The 15,343-nt window shown below is 45.1% G+C and overlaps 1 protein-coding gene across 1 annotated transcript; it reads left to right on the top strand.

The window, feature by feature from the left end:
* Positions 1-6,348: 6,348 nt before the first annotated feature.
* On the top strand, positions 6,349-13,454 carry prph (peripherin). Its single transcript, XM_052473660.1, has 9 exons — positions 6,349-7,051; positions 9,999-10,059; positions 10,706-10,801; positions 11,098-11,262; positions 11,364-11,489; positions 11,745-11,965; positions 12,056-12,105; positions 12,302-12,375; positions 12,518-13,454. The coding sequence occupies exons 1-9, from the start codon at positions 6,474-6,476 to the stop codon at positions 12,614-12,616; spliced, it is 1,470 nt and encodes a 489-aa protein (XP_052329620.1). The 5' UTR covers positions 6,349-6,473; the 3' UTR covers positions 12,617-13,454.
* Positions 13,455-15,343: the final 1,889 nt, after the last annotated feature.

The following is a 15,343-nucleotide window of genomic DNA, read 5'->3' as shown; positions in this document are numbered from 1 at the left end:
GTCTATCGATGTCACCGCATGAAGAGGAATAAACATACTCGCCCCATCGCGACGTCCCCCAAAGACTAACTTTCTAGCCCTTGCCATCTCCTTGCTTGCTAATTCGGCCTGCTAACTGCTAGCTTGTTTAGCCCCGGTCCGCTAACTGCTACCTTGTTTAGCCCTGGCCTACCAACTGTTAGCTTGTTAGCACAGGCCTGCTAACCGTCTGAATCGCCGCGTCCCAAACACTCACTGGACTCATATTTACTTTCTATCTCTTTTCGATTTTTAATTTGTTTATACCTTCCGGTAACCTGCCTCACCCAATTTGATACGGAATCGCTATTATTTGTAATTTTTAGAACACACTCAAGAACCTCCAGAAGCTAACCAGCTAACTAGCTACAAGCTATTTAGTCATTGTTAGCCACTGCTAGCGGCTTTTACCTTTTGCACAGCCAGACAGGTTTTTTTTTACCTGGATAACACACGCCAGTCCAGCTTCCCTGCCCCATCCACCGCTGCCCCCCTGGACACTGATCACTTGGCTACATAGCTGATGCATGCTGGACTGTCCATTTAATCACGGTACTCCATTCTGCTTGTTTATGTTTTATCTGTCGGCCCCAGCCGCACTCAGGCTCTGTGTGTAGTTAATCCAACCCTCCCTGCCTAGTCAACGCCATTTTACCTGCTGTTGTTGTGCTAGCTGATTAGCTGTTGTTGTCTCACCTACTGTTTTAGCTACTGTTTTAGCTCGCTCTCCCAATTCAACACCTGTGATTACTGTATGCCTCGCTGTATGTCTCTCTCAAATGTCAATATGCCTTGTATACTGTTGTTCAGGTTAGTTATCATTGTTTTAGTTTAGCCCCTAGTTCCACTCTTCATACCCCTGATACCTCCTTTGTCCCACCTCCCACACATGCGGTGACCTCACCCATTACAACCAGCATGTCCAGAGATACAACCTCTCTCATCATCACCCAGTGCCTGGGCTTACTTCCGCTGTACCCGCACCCCACCATACCCCTGTCTGCGCATTATGCCCTGAATATATTCTACCATGTCCAGAAATCTGCTCCTTTTATTCTCTGTCCTCAACGCTCTAGGCGACCAGTTTTGATAGCCTTTAGCCGCACCCTCATACTACTCCTCCTCTGTTCCGCGGGTGATGTGGAGGTAAACCCAGGCCCTGCATGTCCCCAGGCACCCTCATTTGTTGACTTCTGTGATCGAAAAAGCCTTGGTTTCATGCATGTCAACATCAGAAGCCTCCTCCCTAAGTTTGTTTTACTCACTGCTTTAGCACACTCTGCTAACCCTGATGTCCTTGCCGTGTCTGAATCCTGGCTCAGGAAGGTCACCAAAAATTCTGAGATTTCCATACCCAACTATAACATCTTCCGTCAAGATAGAACTGCCAAAGGGGGAGGAGTTGCAGTCTACTGCAGAGATAGCCTGCAAAGTAATGTCATACTTTCCAGGTTCATACCCAAACAGTTCGAACTACTAATTTTGAAAATTACTCTCTCCAGAAATAAGTCTCTCACTGTTGCCGCCTGCTACCGACCCCCCTCAGCACCCAGCTGTGCCCTGGACACCATTTGTGAATTGATCGCCCCCCATCTAGCTTCAGAGTTTGTTCTGTTAGGTGACCTAAACTGGGATATTCTTAACACCCCGGCAGTCCTACAATCTAAGCTAGATGCCCTCAATCTCACACAAATCATCAAGGAACCCACCAGGTACAACCCTAAATCTGTAAACAAGGGCACCTTCATAGACGTCATCCTGACCAACTGGCCCTCCAAATACACCTCCACTGTCTTCAACCAGGATCTCAGCGATCACTGCCTCATTGCCTGTATCCGCTACGGAGCCGCAGTCAAACGACCACCCCTCATCACTGTCAAGCGCTCCCTAAAACACTTCTGTGAGCAGGCCTTTCTAATCGACCTGGCCCGGGTATCCTGGAAGGACATTGACCTCATCCCGTCAGTTGAGGATGCCTGGTCATTCTTTAAAAGTAACTTCCTCACCATTTTAGATAAGCATGCTCCATTCAAAAAATGCAGAACTAAGAACAGATGTAGCCCTTGGTTCACTCCAGACCTGACTGCCCTCGACCAGCACAAAAACATCCTGTGGCGGACTGCAATAGCATCGAATAGTCCCCGCGATATGCAACTGTTCAGGGAAGTCAGGAACCAATACACGCAGTCAAAGCTAAGGCCAGCTTCTTCAGGCAGAAGTTTGCATCCTGTAGCTCCAACTCCAAAAAGTTCTGGGACACTGTGAAGTCCATGGAGAACAAGAGCACCTCCTCCCAGCTGCCCACTGCACTGAGGCTAGGTAACACGGTCACCACCGATAAATCCATGATTATCGAAAACTTCAACAAGCATTTCTCAACGGCTGGCCATGCCTTCTGCCTGGCTACTCCAACCTCGGCCAACAGCTCCACCCCCCCCGCAGCTACTTGCCCAAGCCTCTCCAGGTTCTCCTTTACCCAAATCCAGATAGCAGATGTTCTGAAAGAGCTGCAAAACCTGGATCCGTACAAATCACCTGGGCTTGATAATCTGGACCCTCTATTTCTGAAACTATCCGCCGCCATTGTCGCAACCCCTATTACCAGCCTGTTCAACCTCTCTTTCATATTGTCTGAGATCCCCAAGGATTGGAAAGCTGCCGCAGTCATCCCCCTCTTCAAAGGGGGAGACACCCTGGACCCAAACTGTTACAGACCTATATCCATCCTGCCCTGCCTATCTAAAGTCTTCGAAAGCCAAGTCAACAAACAGGTCACTGACCATCTCGAATCCCACCGTACCTTCTCCACTGTGCAATCTGGTTTCCGAGCCGGTCACGGGCCCCTCAGCCACGCTCAAGGTACTAAACGATATCATAACCGGCATCAATAAAAGACAGTACTGTGCAGCCGTCTTCATCGACCTTGCCAATGCTTTCGACTCGGTCAATCACCATATTCTTATCGGCAGACTCAGTAGCCTCGGTTTTTCGGATGACTGCCTTGCCTGGTTCACCAATTACTTTGCAGACAGAGTTCAGTGTGTCAAATCGGAGGGCATGCTGTCCGGTCCTCTGGCAGTCTCTATGGGGGTGCCACAGGGTTCAATCCTCGGGCCGACTCTTTTTTCTGTATATATCAATGATGTTGCTCTTGCTGCGGGCGATTCCCTGATCCACCTCTACGCAGACGACACCATTCTATATACTTCCGGCCCGTCCTTGGACACTGTGCTATCTAACCTCCAAACGAGCTTCAATGCCATACAACACTCCTTCCGTGGCCTCCAAATGCTCTTACGCTAGCAAAACCAAATGCATGCTTTTCAACTGTTCGCTGCCTGCACCCACACGCCTGACCAGCATCACCACCCTGGATGGTTCCAACCTTGAATATGTGGACATCTATAAGTACCTAGGTGTCTGGCTAGACTGTAAACTCTCCTTCCAGACTCATATCAAACATCTCCAATCGAAAATCAAATCAAGAGTCGGCTTTCTATTCCACAACAAAGCCTCCTTCACTCACGCCGCCAAACTTACCCTAGTAAAACTGACTATCCTACCGATCCTCGACTTCGGCGATGTCATCTACAAAATTGCTTCCAACACTCTACTCAGCAAACTGGATGCAGTTTATCACAGTGCCATCCGTTTTGTCACTAAAGCACCTTATACCACCCACCACTGCGACTTGTATGCTCTAGTCGGCTGGCCCTCGCTACATATTCGTCACCAGACCCACTGGCTCCAGGTCATCTACAAGTCCATGCTAGGTAAAGCTCCGCCTTATCTCAGTTCCCTGGGCACGATGGCAACACCCATCCGTAGCACGTGCTCCAGCAGGTGTATCTCACTGATCATCCATAAAGCCAACATCTCATTTGGCTGCCTTTCGTTCCAGTTCTCTGCTGCCTGTGACTGGAACGAATTGCAAAAATCGTTGAAGTTGGATACTTTTATCTCCCCCACCAACTTCAAACATCTGCTATCTGAGCAGCTAACCGATCGCTGCAGCTTTACATAGTCTATCGGTAAATAGCCCACCCATTTTTACCTACCTCATCCCCATACTGTTTTTATTTATTTACTTTTCTGCTCTTTTGCACACCAATATCTCTACATGTACATGACCATCTGATCATTTATCACTCCAGTGTTAATCTGTGTTAATCTGCAAAATTGTAATTATTTGCCTTCCTCATGCCTTTTGCACACAATGTATATAGACTCCTGTATATAAGCATTCCAGGTGAAGCTGCTTGAGAGAATGCCAAGAGTGTGCAAAGCTGTCGTCAAGACAAAGAGTGGCTTCTTTGAAGAATCTCAAATATAAAATACCTTTTGATTTGTTTAATCACTTTTTGGTTACTACATGATTCCATGTGTTATTTTGTGGTTTTGATCTCTTCACTATTATTCTACAATGTAGAAAATATGAACGATAAAACAAACTGGAATGAGTAGGTGTGTTCAATCTTTTGACTGGTACTATATATATATATATATATATACATACATGTGTGTAGAGAAGCTTAGGCCTAACCCCAGAGAGAGCGATAGAGATACGCTGACGCTGACATGCATTTATTTATGTCAGATGGCTACTGCGTCTGCTATACAGATATAGACATACAGTAGGAGGCTAATTTGTTCATTTTCGATTATATTGTTAGATTATACAGTCCCTGGTTCGAATCCAGGCTGAATCACATCTGTCTGTGATTGGGAGTCCCATAGGGCGGCACACAATTGGCCCAGCATTGTCCGGGTTTGGCCTTCTGGGTAGGCTGTCATTGTAAATAGGAATTTGTTCTTAACTGACTTGCCTAGTTAAATTAAGGTTAAATTAAATTAAATTTAAAAAAATATAGGAGTAACTCTGGTAGGCCTGAAACAGACGTCTTCTCCTCAAGTTCAACTGTCAGAGTCAGTTGAAGCACCGAGGCGCACTGCCTTCATATCATAGGCCTGCAATAGCTAAAGCTTAATTATAGCCACCCCATACCAAACCTTCACAAATGTTTCTAAACTTTATTAGGGTAGTATCAAAAGTAAGTCAAGCCATTGTTTATAGGGATAATACCAGCAGAAAAGCTAATGTAAACCAGGTAAGAAACGCACTACCCTCCCCTGTGACCTATAAAAAAAACACACAACTCTTCACAAAGCAACAAAAAATGTTTGGACTACCCCTCCCCCAGTACATTTCGATCTGTCCCTTACTCAGTCTAGAGTCTATCCATGTACTGTAGGTAAACATGATGTATTTTATTATTTTTGTTTCAATAAAAATAGGATTTACCCAAAGTACCCACAAAAAAATGTAAATATGAAATGTTGATGTTGTCATTGTTTCTGGGCTCAGAGGACATGACTGGATCCACACAAAACAAAGTGTTCCTCTGAAATCTGTTCAGCTGCTGAGGAGATCTCGCCAAACCTAATTTCCAAAATAGGATTCAAACACAGATCACTCGATACCAGTCAGTGCACACTAGCCATGCGGGATAGTCAGTCAGCCTCCCAGAATATCAATATAATATTCCATTACAGTGGAAATAAAGGGAAGACAGAGCAAGGAAATACATTCAGCTCTGCAGTGACAACCAAATGAGCTTTGTCATATAAGAAACTGAATAACAAATATATTTTTTGTTTTGTGGATTTATTTGGACAAACTTCTTTGTTGAACAACTTTAAAATGTCTTACATAATCACATTGATGATATCACTTATGTATTTCTTCCATTACAGTAACAGTAAATTAAGAACATTAACAGTGAAAGAGAAGAGGATGGTGATAAGGAGTGGGACAGAGCAACAGGAGGAGATGTACTGATAAATCAAGAGAGGAAAAGTGGAGAAAAAAATTGCAGGGAGCGGACACAGCATCCTACAGAGGATACACTGTCTCAGCTGTCAAGGTGAGGAGAGGGAGGAGGGCTTGGCGATGGAGACATCTTTAGAGATAGAGGCATTAACGTGGGAGACAGTTTGGCCTCCTGCCATGTGCTATGGATAAAAGGGAGGTGCAGATGGAAAATGAGAGAGAGAGAGAGAGAGAGAGAGAGAGAGAGAGAGAGAGAGAGAGAGAGAGAGAGAGAATACAGGGATGGAGTGGAGGAGGGCCTGCTACTGTAGGCCGGGGTGTGGCCTAAGACTGCATGTATGTTGAGGAGTGATGGATAGAGGAAGGAGGCAGGGGATCTGGAGACTAGAAAAGAGGGAGGGAGGGTGGGGGTGAGGAGGAGCTGTTTGCAGAGAGGCAGCAGGGTGTGGGGGTGGGGGTGAGGAGGATGGGATGTCGTGGGTATAAAAGCTCCGGCACTCCTCAGTCGGACGTCCTGTTGCTTTACTCCCTGCTCCGAGGCACCTTTGGCTCCAACAAACAGAGACAGCAAGAAGGAGAGCTAGACAGATAGATAGTAAGAATTAGAGACCACCAAACCTCAACCATGAGCCACCCTTCAATGATCCACCATTCAGGCCGCGCCTCCACTTCTTATCGCCGCACGTTCGGGGTCCCCAACCCCATCTCCATGTCCTCCTACTCTCCTTCCTACTCGTCTGTCAACTCCCGCAAGCCAATGTCCAGCGGGCGCTACATGCGCTCCATGTCTCCCGTGGTGTCCTCTCGCTCCTCCAACTACCACCACCAGCAGCGGCAGCGCTCCAGCACCCAGCTGCCCCGTCTCACCTACGAAAAGGTGGACTTCCAGCTGGCCGATGCGGTCAACGCCGAGTTCCTGGCCACCCGCAGCAACGAGAAGGTGGAGCTGCAGGACCTCAACGACCGCTTCGCCAGCTTCATTGACAAGGTGCACTACCTGGAGCAGCAGAACAGCGGACTGCAGCAAGAGCTGAGCCAGTTCAAGGGCCAGCTGCAGGAGGGAAAGCCCAACCGGGCCACCGAGCTCTTCCAGGAGGAGTTGAGGGAGCTGAGGCGCCAGCTGGACCACGTGGGCAAGGAGCGGGACCAGTACCAGGTTGAGAGGGACAACCTGGCCGAAGACATGAACCTCCTCAAACAGAGGTGGGTGACACAGAGGAGGGAGAGGGAGGTTAGGATGGGGTGGGGTATGGAAGATGTTTGGGTAGATTTGGGAAGTGAGGGTTAGGGTAAGGAAGGTGGGGGGTTATAGTTGGGGGTGTGCATGAGTGACGCAGATACATTTTGGGTGGTTATGGTGTTTGGAAAGGAGGGTGTAACAATTGGAAGTGTATTTTAGAAAGTTGGCAGAGGTTGGCAGAGCCTGTCGGGGAGGGGACATGGGCAGGGCGTGTGACTGTGGACAGTCTGTGACGTTCACCACATCACCACCACTCTCCCCTCAGCAGTGGTTGTCTAGCTGGGGCGTGGCACTTTGGAAGGTCGGGAACAAAAGCACCGCAGCATACTACCACACTGTGGTTTACTGCAGTGTGTGTATGTGTGTGTGTGTGTGTGTGTGTGTGTGTGTGTGTGTGTGTGTGTGTGTGTGTGTGTGTGTGTGTGTGTGTGTGTGTGTGTGTGTGCATGCTGAATGTCATGGCAATGGACAAGATCCAACAAAATAACAAGATGAAGTGCTTCAGCATATCATAACCAAGCAATGAATGGAACACCAAGGAAAACAAGGCATTGGATACAGTAGCAGAACATTTGTACATTAGCCGAACATGTCTACATTGGCAGTATTTACAAACTTTCCCTGAACATCTCAGCATTTGTTGAGCATCTGCAGATTATTTTACTAAATCTGTTTTATTAAATCAAGAAATGTTATTAAAAGGAAGATGAAACTCGTGCATGCATTGGATGTAAGTATGGACACAGTACATTTGATTTGAAATGATGTTGCAGTTCTGTCAGCCCTTTTTCTTACCAAACCACAATGTTTGCTTTGAAACTTAAATTTGAGAAAATTTAGACAACGTGTTATGTGAAACAGTATTTTTCCCCATTTGAGTTAGATTATCGGAACAATTTCTGTAGACATACTAGTTACATATTAATACACAAACACTCCCCATGTCTATTCCAAGCCCGAAAGAGAGAGAGAGATGACAGAAGAGGAGGATGGATAGACTGCGCTCTGGGTGGCGCCAGGAAAAAAGTAGGGAGGGGGATAAGAGAGGGAGGGGGCATAAGAGGAGGAAGATCAGGAAGAAGAGGAGGAGAGGGAGAGGTTGTGTAGACGCAGAGAAAAATAGCATCTGGTTAAATCAATGTGATTGAATAAGAGTGGCTCCATTAGGGGGTGGGTGTTTAGTGTCTCCTTGTGTTGTTGGGGCGGTGCCAGGGACACCATTGGGAAAAAAGGAACCCTGTGACACGGCATGAATTAAAGATGAGATGAGGCAGCAAACCCCCACATCCAGTGCATGCAGTTTCATTAAATGAAACACATTTAATTAAAAGGAAGATGAAAGTCCCTGCATGCATGGAATTTAAATATAGACACAATAACGCATGGAATTTAAATATAGACACAATAACACATGGAATTTAAATATAGACACAATAACACATGGAATTTAAATATAGACACAATAACACATGGAATTTAAATATAGACACAATAACACATGGAATTTAAATATAGACACAATAACACATGGAATTTAAATATAGACACAATAACACATGGAATTTAAATATAGACACAATAACACATGGAATTTAAATATAGACACAATAACACATGGAATTTAAATATAGACACAATAACACATGGAATTCGAAATTACACTACAGTTTCACCAGCCCTTTCAAACCAAATCACAATATTTAGCTTTGAAAGTTAACATTTAGAAGAATCAGACAACCAGTTATGGGAAACAGTATTTTTCCACACTTGAGTTACAATTTCTGTAGACACACACTGGCTACATGTAAATACACATACACATCCCTGACCCAGAGAGAGAGAGAGAGATATGACAGAAGAGGATGGATAGACTGTGCACAAGGTGGAGCCAGGAAAGAAGTAGGGAAAGTGATGAGAGAGGGAGGAGGCGGAAGAGAAGGAAGAGGAGGGGTCGAGAAATGGGGTGTAGGCGGGGAGAAAATTGTATCTGGAAAAATCTATGTGACTCAATGAAAGTGGCTCCATTAGGGGATGGGTGTTCAGTGCCTCCTTGTGCTGATGGGACAGTGCCAGGGACCCCATTAGGAAAAAAGGACCCCTTCAACACGGCATAAATGAAAGATGAGATGAGGCAGCATAAAGTATATTTCACGTTTGGGAAAGGGAAGGCTTAGTCAGACCAGTCAGTATACTATATGCTTACATAGTTATGTCTTTGGCGGCAGAATGCCCAGAGCTGTCAGGATTAAAACAGGGTGTGTGCAGTCCACGTGACCTCTAACAAGTGATTTGCCAACATGTGTTTGGAGTAGCAGCTGCTGACCCCATTGGATACGCTAACCCTAACCCTTTTACAGGACTTGTGAATTACCAAATTGATCCAGAGGCTTCTTTTGCCAGCTGATGCTTCTTCCAGAGGAGGCCTATGATACCCAGTCAGACATATTCGGTCTGTGTCCCAAATGACACCCTATTCCCTATATAATGCACTAATCCTGATCAGAGCCATATAGGGGATGCACTATATAGGGAATAGTGTGCCATTTGGGATGACACCTTGGATAGCACTTATGCAATTAGCACTGTGTTCAGCCCTGTCCCAATGCTTCAGCTTCCTTTGTCCAGAGCAGGACTTAACCTAGACTAAAGCCCAAGCATTGTAAACGATATAAAAACGTTAAAGAGATACAGAGGATGTGTGTTTATTAACTACAAAATATATTGTCTTATATATTTAATGTAATGTATATTTCTTTTCCATTAATGTATTTATTTATTCTAAGGAGTCCCCTAAATAGATAACATGAAATTACAACATGAATTTACAACAGTAGGCCTATGCATGATTGTAATATATATGTTCTCCTTGTATGTGTGACCACACCCTAACCCCCCACCCTCTTCATACAGGCTGGATGAGGAGAATCAGAAGAGGGCTGAGGCTGAGAGTAACCTGATTGTCTTCCGCAAAGTAAACACACCCTAGACTCAAACCATCACACTGTACACCAAATCAATATTTTGGGCAGCGAGTCGATAGTTGACTGTGAAAGTCTGATTGAATCACACACCAGTTATGATGTCAGGGCCCAACCCAAAGCATATTTTTCCTCATAGCCCTGCATAACAGTGACATCTTCTGGTTCGCTGAGATAGAGCTGATTATTATGATAACTTGGCAGCTCTGAGAACCCGGAAATCAGGGGTATATTCACTAAGAACCAAACAGAAACAAACAGGCTGAAACGGTGAGGAACTAATCTGAACTTCTCCAAAAATAAATGCTTGTTTTCAATGTAAAACATTATTCTATGGTTTGCACGAATGAATACAACCCAGGATACTTCCCACTGTGCACACACTGGTTGAATCAACATCGTTTCCACGTCATTTCAATGAAATTACGTTGAACCAACGTGGAATAGACGTTGAATTGACGTCTGTGCCCAGTGGGTTATAGCAATGACAAAAGACAATATTGACAGCACTGCATTGTTGATATATTACCATATGCAACCTACCCACTGTTGAGTGTTATCTAACCAAGACAATAACATTTGTTTACCTGTTTGGGGGTTGATAAATTGCTTACTAATAGTACTTTGATCTAAAACCAGGATGTGGATGATGCAACTCTGTCTCGCCTGGAGCTGGAGAGGAAGATCGAGTCTCTGATGGATGAGATTGAGTTCCTCAAAAAGCTGCATGAAGAGGTAGATGCCGCTGCTGAGACGGTCGAGCACAAATCATGATCTTTGTGATGGCCCATTATAATCCACTATGATCCTTATGAATAACAATCAAACTGTGGTCCTGATGGTCATGTTATGGTCCTGGTGTATTACCTGTCATTTGGTATGCTGATCTGCTCCTACTTGCATTTAGTTTTGTACATATTTTTGTGAATAGTTCACTAAAGTTTATTTGCATCATACCTTTCTGGATTGTACCTGCCATTGAGAGGACTTTTTTCCCACTAAACTTCTCACTTGCTCTGCGGTCTTTTCAGGAGATCCAGGACGTGCAGGTGAGTGTCCAGACCCAGCAGATGAAGATGGAGGTGGAACAGACTGCCAGGCCTGACCTGGCCGCTGCCCTCAAGGACATCAGGGCCCAGTACGAGAACATCGCCTCCAAGAACATGCATGAGTCTGAGGAGTGGTACAAGTCCAAGGTGAGGGGGGAACAATACACAGACATACACACACACACACACTCATGCACACACACAGAGTAACACCTGTCCTTATTTGTGTTTTTTCTGTGCTCCCGGAGTTTGCTGACCTGACGGACTCTGCCAAGCGTAACACTGATGCTCTGAGGCAGGCCAAGCAGGAGCAAAATGAGCACAGGAGGCAGATGCAGTCCCTCAACTGTGAGATCGATGCACTGAAGAGCACGGTGAGGCCTCACAGAACCTTCCTATTTATTTGTAATCACCCCCAGTTTACACGGCTGAGTGAGGAACGAGAGTACATTGATCTTAGGCTTAGCCCAAAATGGCTGCCAGCCACGAATCATCCAAGTGGGTCATGCATGTAAGTAGAGGATGATGCGAGTGAACAAAATCCCTCATAATTTCTTCCCCCCAAAATCTCCCACAGAATCTTCCCCCAACAATTGTCCTCATATGTACAGTATGTGTGTATTTTTCAGAACGAGGCTCTGCTGAGGCAGATGCGTGAGATGGAAGGCCAGTTTGGCGTGGAGGCCAATAACTACCAGGACAACGTGGGTCGCCTGGAGGAGGAGATGCACCACCTGAAGGACGAGATGGCCCGCCACCTGAGGGAGTACCAGGACCTGCTCAATGTCAAGATGGCCCTGGACATAGAGATCGCCACTTACCGCAAGCTGCTGGAGGGAGAGGAGAGCAGGTGAGGAGGATAAGGGTTAGGACATCCTTACTTGTGTTTGATTATGAATATGTTCCTGAGCTAACATCCTATTGCTTGATTTCTCTTTAGGATTATTGTTCCCATGCATCCCTCCCAGTACGGCCGTAGTGGTGATAGGGGTGAGATACATCATATTGCCAATAATACTAGTATTTTTTTCTCTCTCTTCTACTATTACTTTATTTCCTACTCCAAGCAAATACACAGATACTTGTCAGTATCATCTTTAGATTTAACATATCCATAATTGATTAAATTTATATAATTGATCATGCACAGTATCAATGTTACTAAATCAGACTTATCCCCTCATAGCCTATGACCACACCCCAGACACCCCTAAAAGGAAGCCTGTGGTGATTAAGACAGTGGAGACTCGTGATGGAGAGGTAAACATTCTAAACATTTCCTGGTATGAAGAAAATGTGTTCCATACTTTCCATGTCCCCGTGATGATACTCACTATACAGTGTAATTTCACTATGTGATGTAATTTGACTGAGGTCTGTTTCGCTTCTTCTCTTCCTCCAGGTGGTGAAGGAGTCAAAGACGGAGAAGGAGAGGAGCGAGATGGATGGCAGCCATGACAGGAATGAAAGGGACCATGATAGGAATGGCAGGGATGACTAGAATAGTTAGGTACCAATCGCCTGTTCCAGATTTAGATGTAACAATACAACACAAAAGATGGAAACAAGAAAAGCAAGAAGGAAAATAAATAGTTTAAAGCTCCTTAATTGCTTCTCACCTTTCACCCTTTAACAGATATTTTCTGTTGAGCAGAGAGCCTGTAGTAGATATTTGTGCAATGTTAAAACTTGAAGAAATCTCTTAGATAGCAAACTTAGTCACAGGATGTGACCGTGGGGTTACTTTTAATAACCGATCATTCCTCATTGAAGAAAAAAGACAAAGACAGCCTCACATGAGCATACACAGACACGATAGTGCTATCAAGCAGGGAATGAACGTAAACTTGAGTGGCTTCTGCTGCAAATCAAACATTTATATTGATACATCACTTGAGGCCTTAATTTACATTGAAATCCCTTACATAACATGTTTTGTAGCTGAACTTATCATTCACCAAGGGGAAATAGAAAGTGGCGTAACAAAGCAACAGGGTTTTAGTGATCCCTCTCTGACATATTCTCTCCAGTAGAAGGACAAAATCTGATGGAGCTTTGAGAGACAGTGGACATCGATAAGGAACAGTTGGAAAGGGAAAATGTCTCTGTATAGCGCCATGGAACTCTCAATGTCAAATATCAGGCCAGAGAGGGACCACCAATGGGATTGATGGGTGAATACTGCCCTTGCTGCACCACATACTCTGCACATTGCGCTCTGCTCAAAATACAAAAAGCTGACAGGGAAATGTGCTATGCAAACATATGAGAATGTGTGTTTCTGACAGCTATAGACAATTTAAAAACATACAAATGCAATTAAAGTCAACTGGAACAGAGCTATAGAGTTTGTCTTGTCATTCATGTGTATTCCTCTCATACTACTACCCATGGGCAACTCCAAGGAGGGGCGAGACAATGCTGAAGCACCCTCTAGAATAGGCCCCTCCAAGAAAGATTTTATCAGTACATCCACACGTCTTCACTGACATTTTCAACCTCTCCCTGACCCAGTCTGTAATACCTACATATTTCAAGCAGACCACCATAGTCCCTGTGCCCAAGAACACCAAGGTAACCTGTCAAATTGACTATCGCCCCGTAGCACTCGCGTCTGTAGCCATGAAATGCTTTGAAAGTCTGGTCATGGCTCACATCAACACCATCATCCCAGACACTCTGGACCCACTCCAATACGCATACCGCCCCAACAGATCCACAGATGACGCAATCTCTATTGCACTCCACACTGCCCTTTCCCACCTGGACAACTGGAACACCTATTTGAGAACGTTGTTCATTGACTATAACTCAGCATTCAACACCATAGTGCCCTTCAAATGCATCACTAAACTATAAGAACCCTGGGACTTAACAGACTCACACATACTACACTGACACTTCAACGAACACATACACTCAGACAATACATAAACTCTCACACACATGCACATGCATATTGACGTCACACACACACACACACACACACACACACACACACACACACACACACACACACACACACACACACACACACACACACACACACACACACACACACACACACACACACACACACACACACACACACACACATGCTGCTGCTACTCTGTTTATTATCAATCCTTATTGAGTAGTCACTTTTACCCATACCTGCATGTACATACAGTGCATTCAGAAAGAATTCAGACCTCTTGACCTTTTCCACATTTTGTTACGTTACAGCCTTATTCTAAAATGTATTAAATAAAACATTTTCTTCATCTATCTACACACAATACCACATAATGACCAAGCGAAAAATGTTTTTTTTAAATGTTTGCAAATGTATTACAAATAAAAAACGGAAAAACCTTATTTACATAAGTATTCAGACCCTTTTCTATGAGACTTGAAATTGAGTTCAGTTGCATCCTGTTTCCATTGATCATCCTTGAGATGTTTCTACAACTTGATTGTGGTAAATTCAATACATTGTATAAGGGCACAAAGCGAGACCCAAATGCAGACACAGGAGGCAGATGATTGAGCTCCGATATTTAACATAGCAGAAAGGGGTAGGCAAAAGGCAGGTCGGGTACAGGCGATAGTTCATAAACCAGGTCCAAATGGTGCAAGGCGATAGGCAGGTTCGAGGTCAGGGGCAGGCAGAGTGGTCAGGCAGGTGGGCTCAGAGTCACGACAAAAAGAGAAAAGAGACACTGGAAAAAGCAGGAGCTGAGACACAAAAACACTGGTTGACTTGACAAACAAGACGAACTGGCACAGAGAGACAGGAAACACAGGGCTAAATTCACCAGGGATAATAAGTGACACCTGGAGGGGTTGGAGACAATCACAAGGACAGGTGAAACAGATCAGAGCATGACAGGGCGCCACCTGGCATCCTACCTGGGCGCATACCTGGTTGACCGGGGTGTCGGCGTTGGAAGTCGGCGATGAGGGCTGGATCCAGGATGTCTCTAGTGGGAACCCAGCACATCTCCTCCGGGCTGTAACACTCCCAGTCAACCAGGTACTGGAAACCTCAGCCCCGTGGTCGAACACCCAGGAGGCATCTCACCGTGTATGCTGTTTGGCCATCGATGACACGTGGAGGAGGGGTGGGCCTGGAGACAGAAGACAAAGGGCTTAATCTTGTTGTTTTGGAAAAGGAGGGAAGCGCCCTCTACCAAATTATGGCTCAGTGAATTGGCAAACACTGTACACTTAGAAAGAATTAGATATA

The sequence above is a fragment of the Oncorhynchus keta genome, chromosome 21, assembly GCF_023373465.1.
Source record: "Oncorhynchus keta strain PuntledgeMale-10-30-2019 chromosome 21, Oket_V2, whole genome shotgun sequence".
In the NCBI taxonomy this organism is placed as follows: domain Eukaryota; kingdom Metazoa; phylum Chordata; class Actinopteri; order Salmoniformes; family Salmonidae; genus Oncorhynchus; species Oncorhynchus keta.
This window is presented reverse-complemented; position numbering and strand designations above follow the sequence as displayed.

What these genes read in the sequence shown, in the direction of transcription:
- prph (XM_052473660.1), top strand. Translation starts at nt 6,474, where the DNA reads ATGAGCCACCCTTCAATGATCCACCATTCAGGCCGCGCCTCCACTTCT. An exon ending in ATGAACCTCCTCAAACAGAG is followed by an intron (nt 7,052 to 9,998) that starts GTGGGTGACACA and finishes CTCTTCATACAG; the next exon opens with GCTGGATGAGGAGAATCAGA. An exon ending in TCGATGCACTGAAGAGCACG is followed by an intron (nt 11,490 to 11,744) that starts GTGAGGCCTCAC and finishes TGTATTTTTCAG; the next exon opens with AACGAGGCTCTGCTGAGGCA.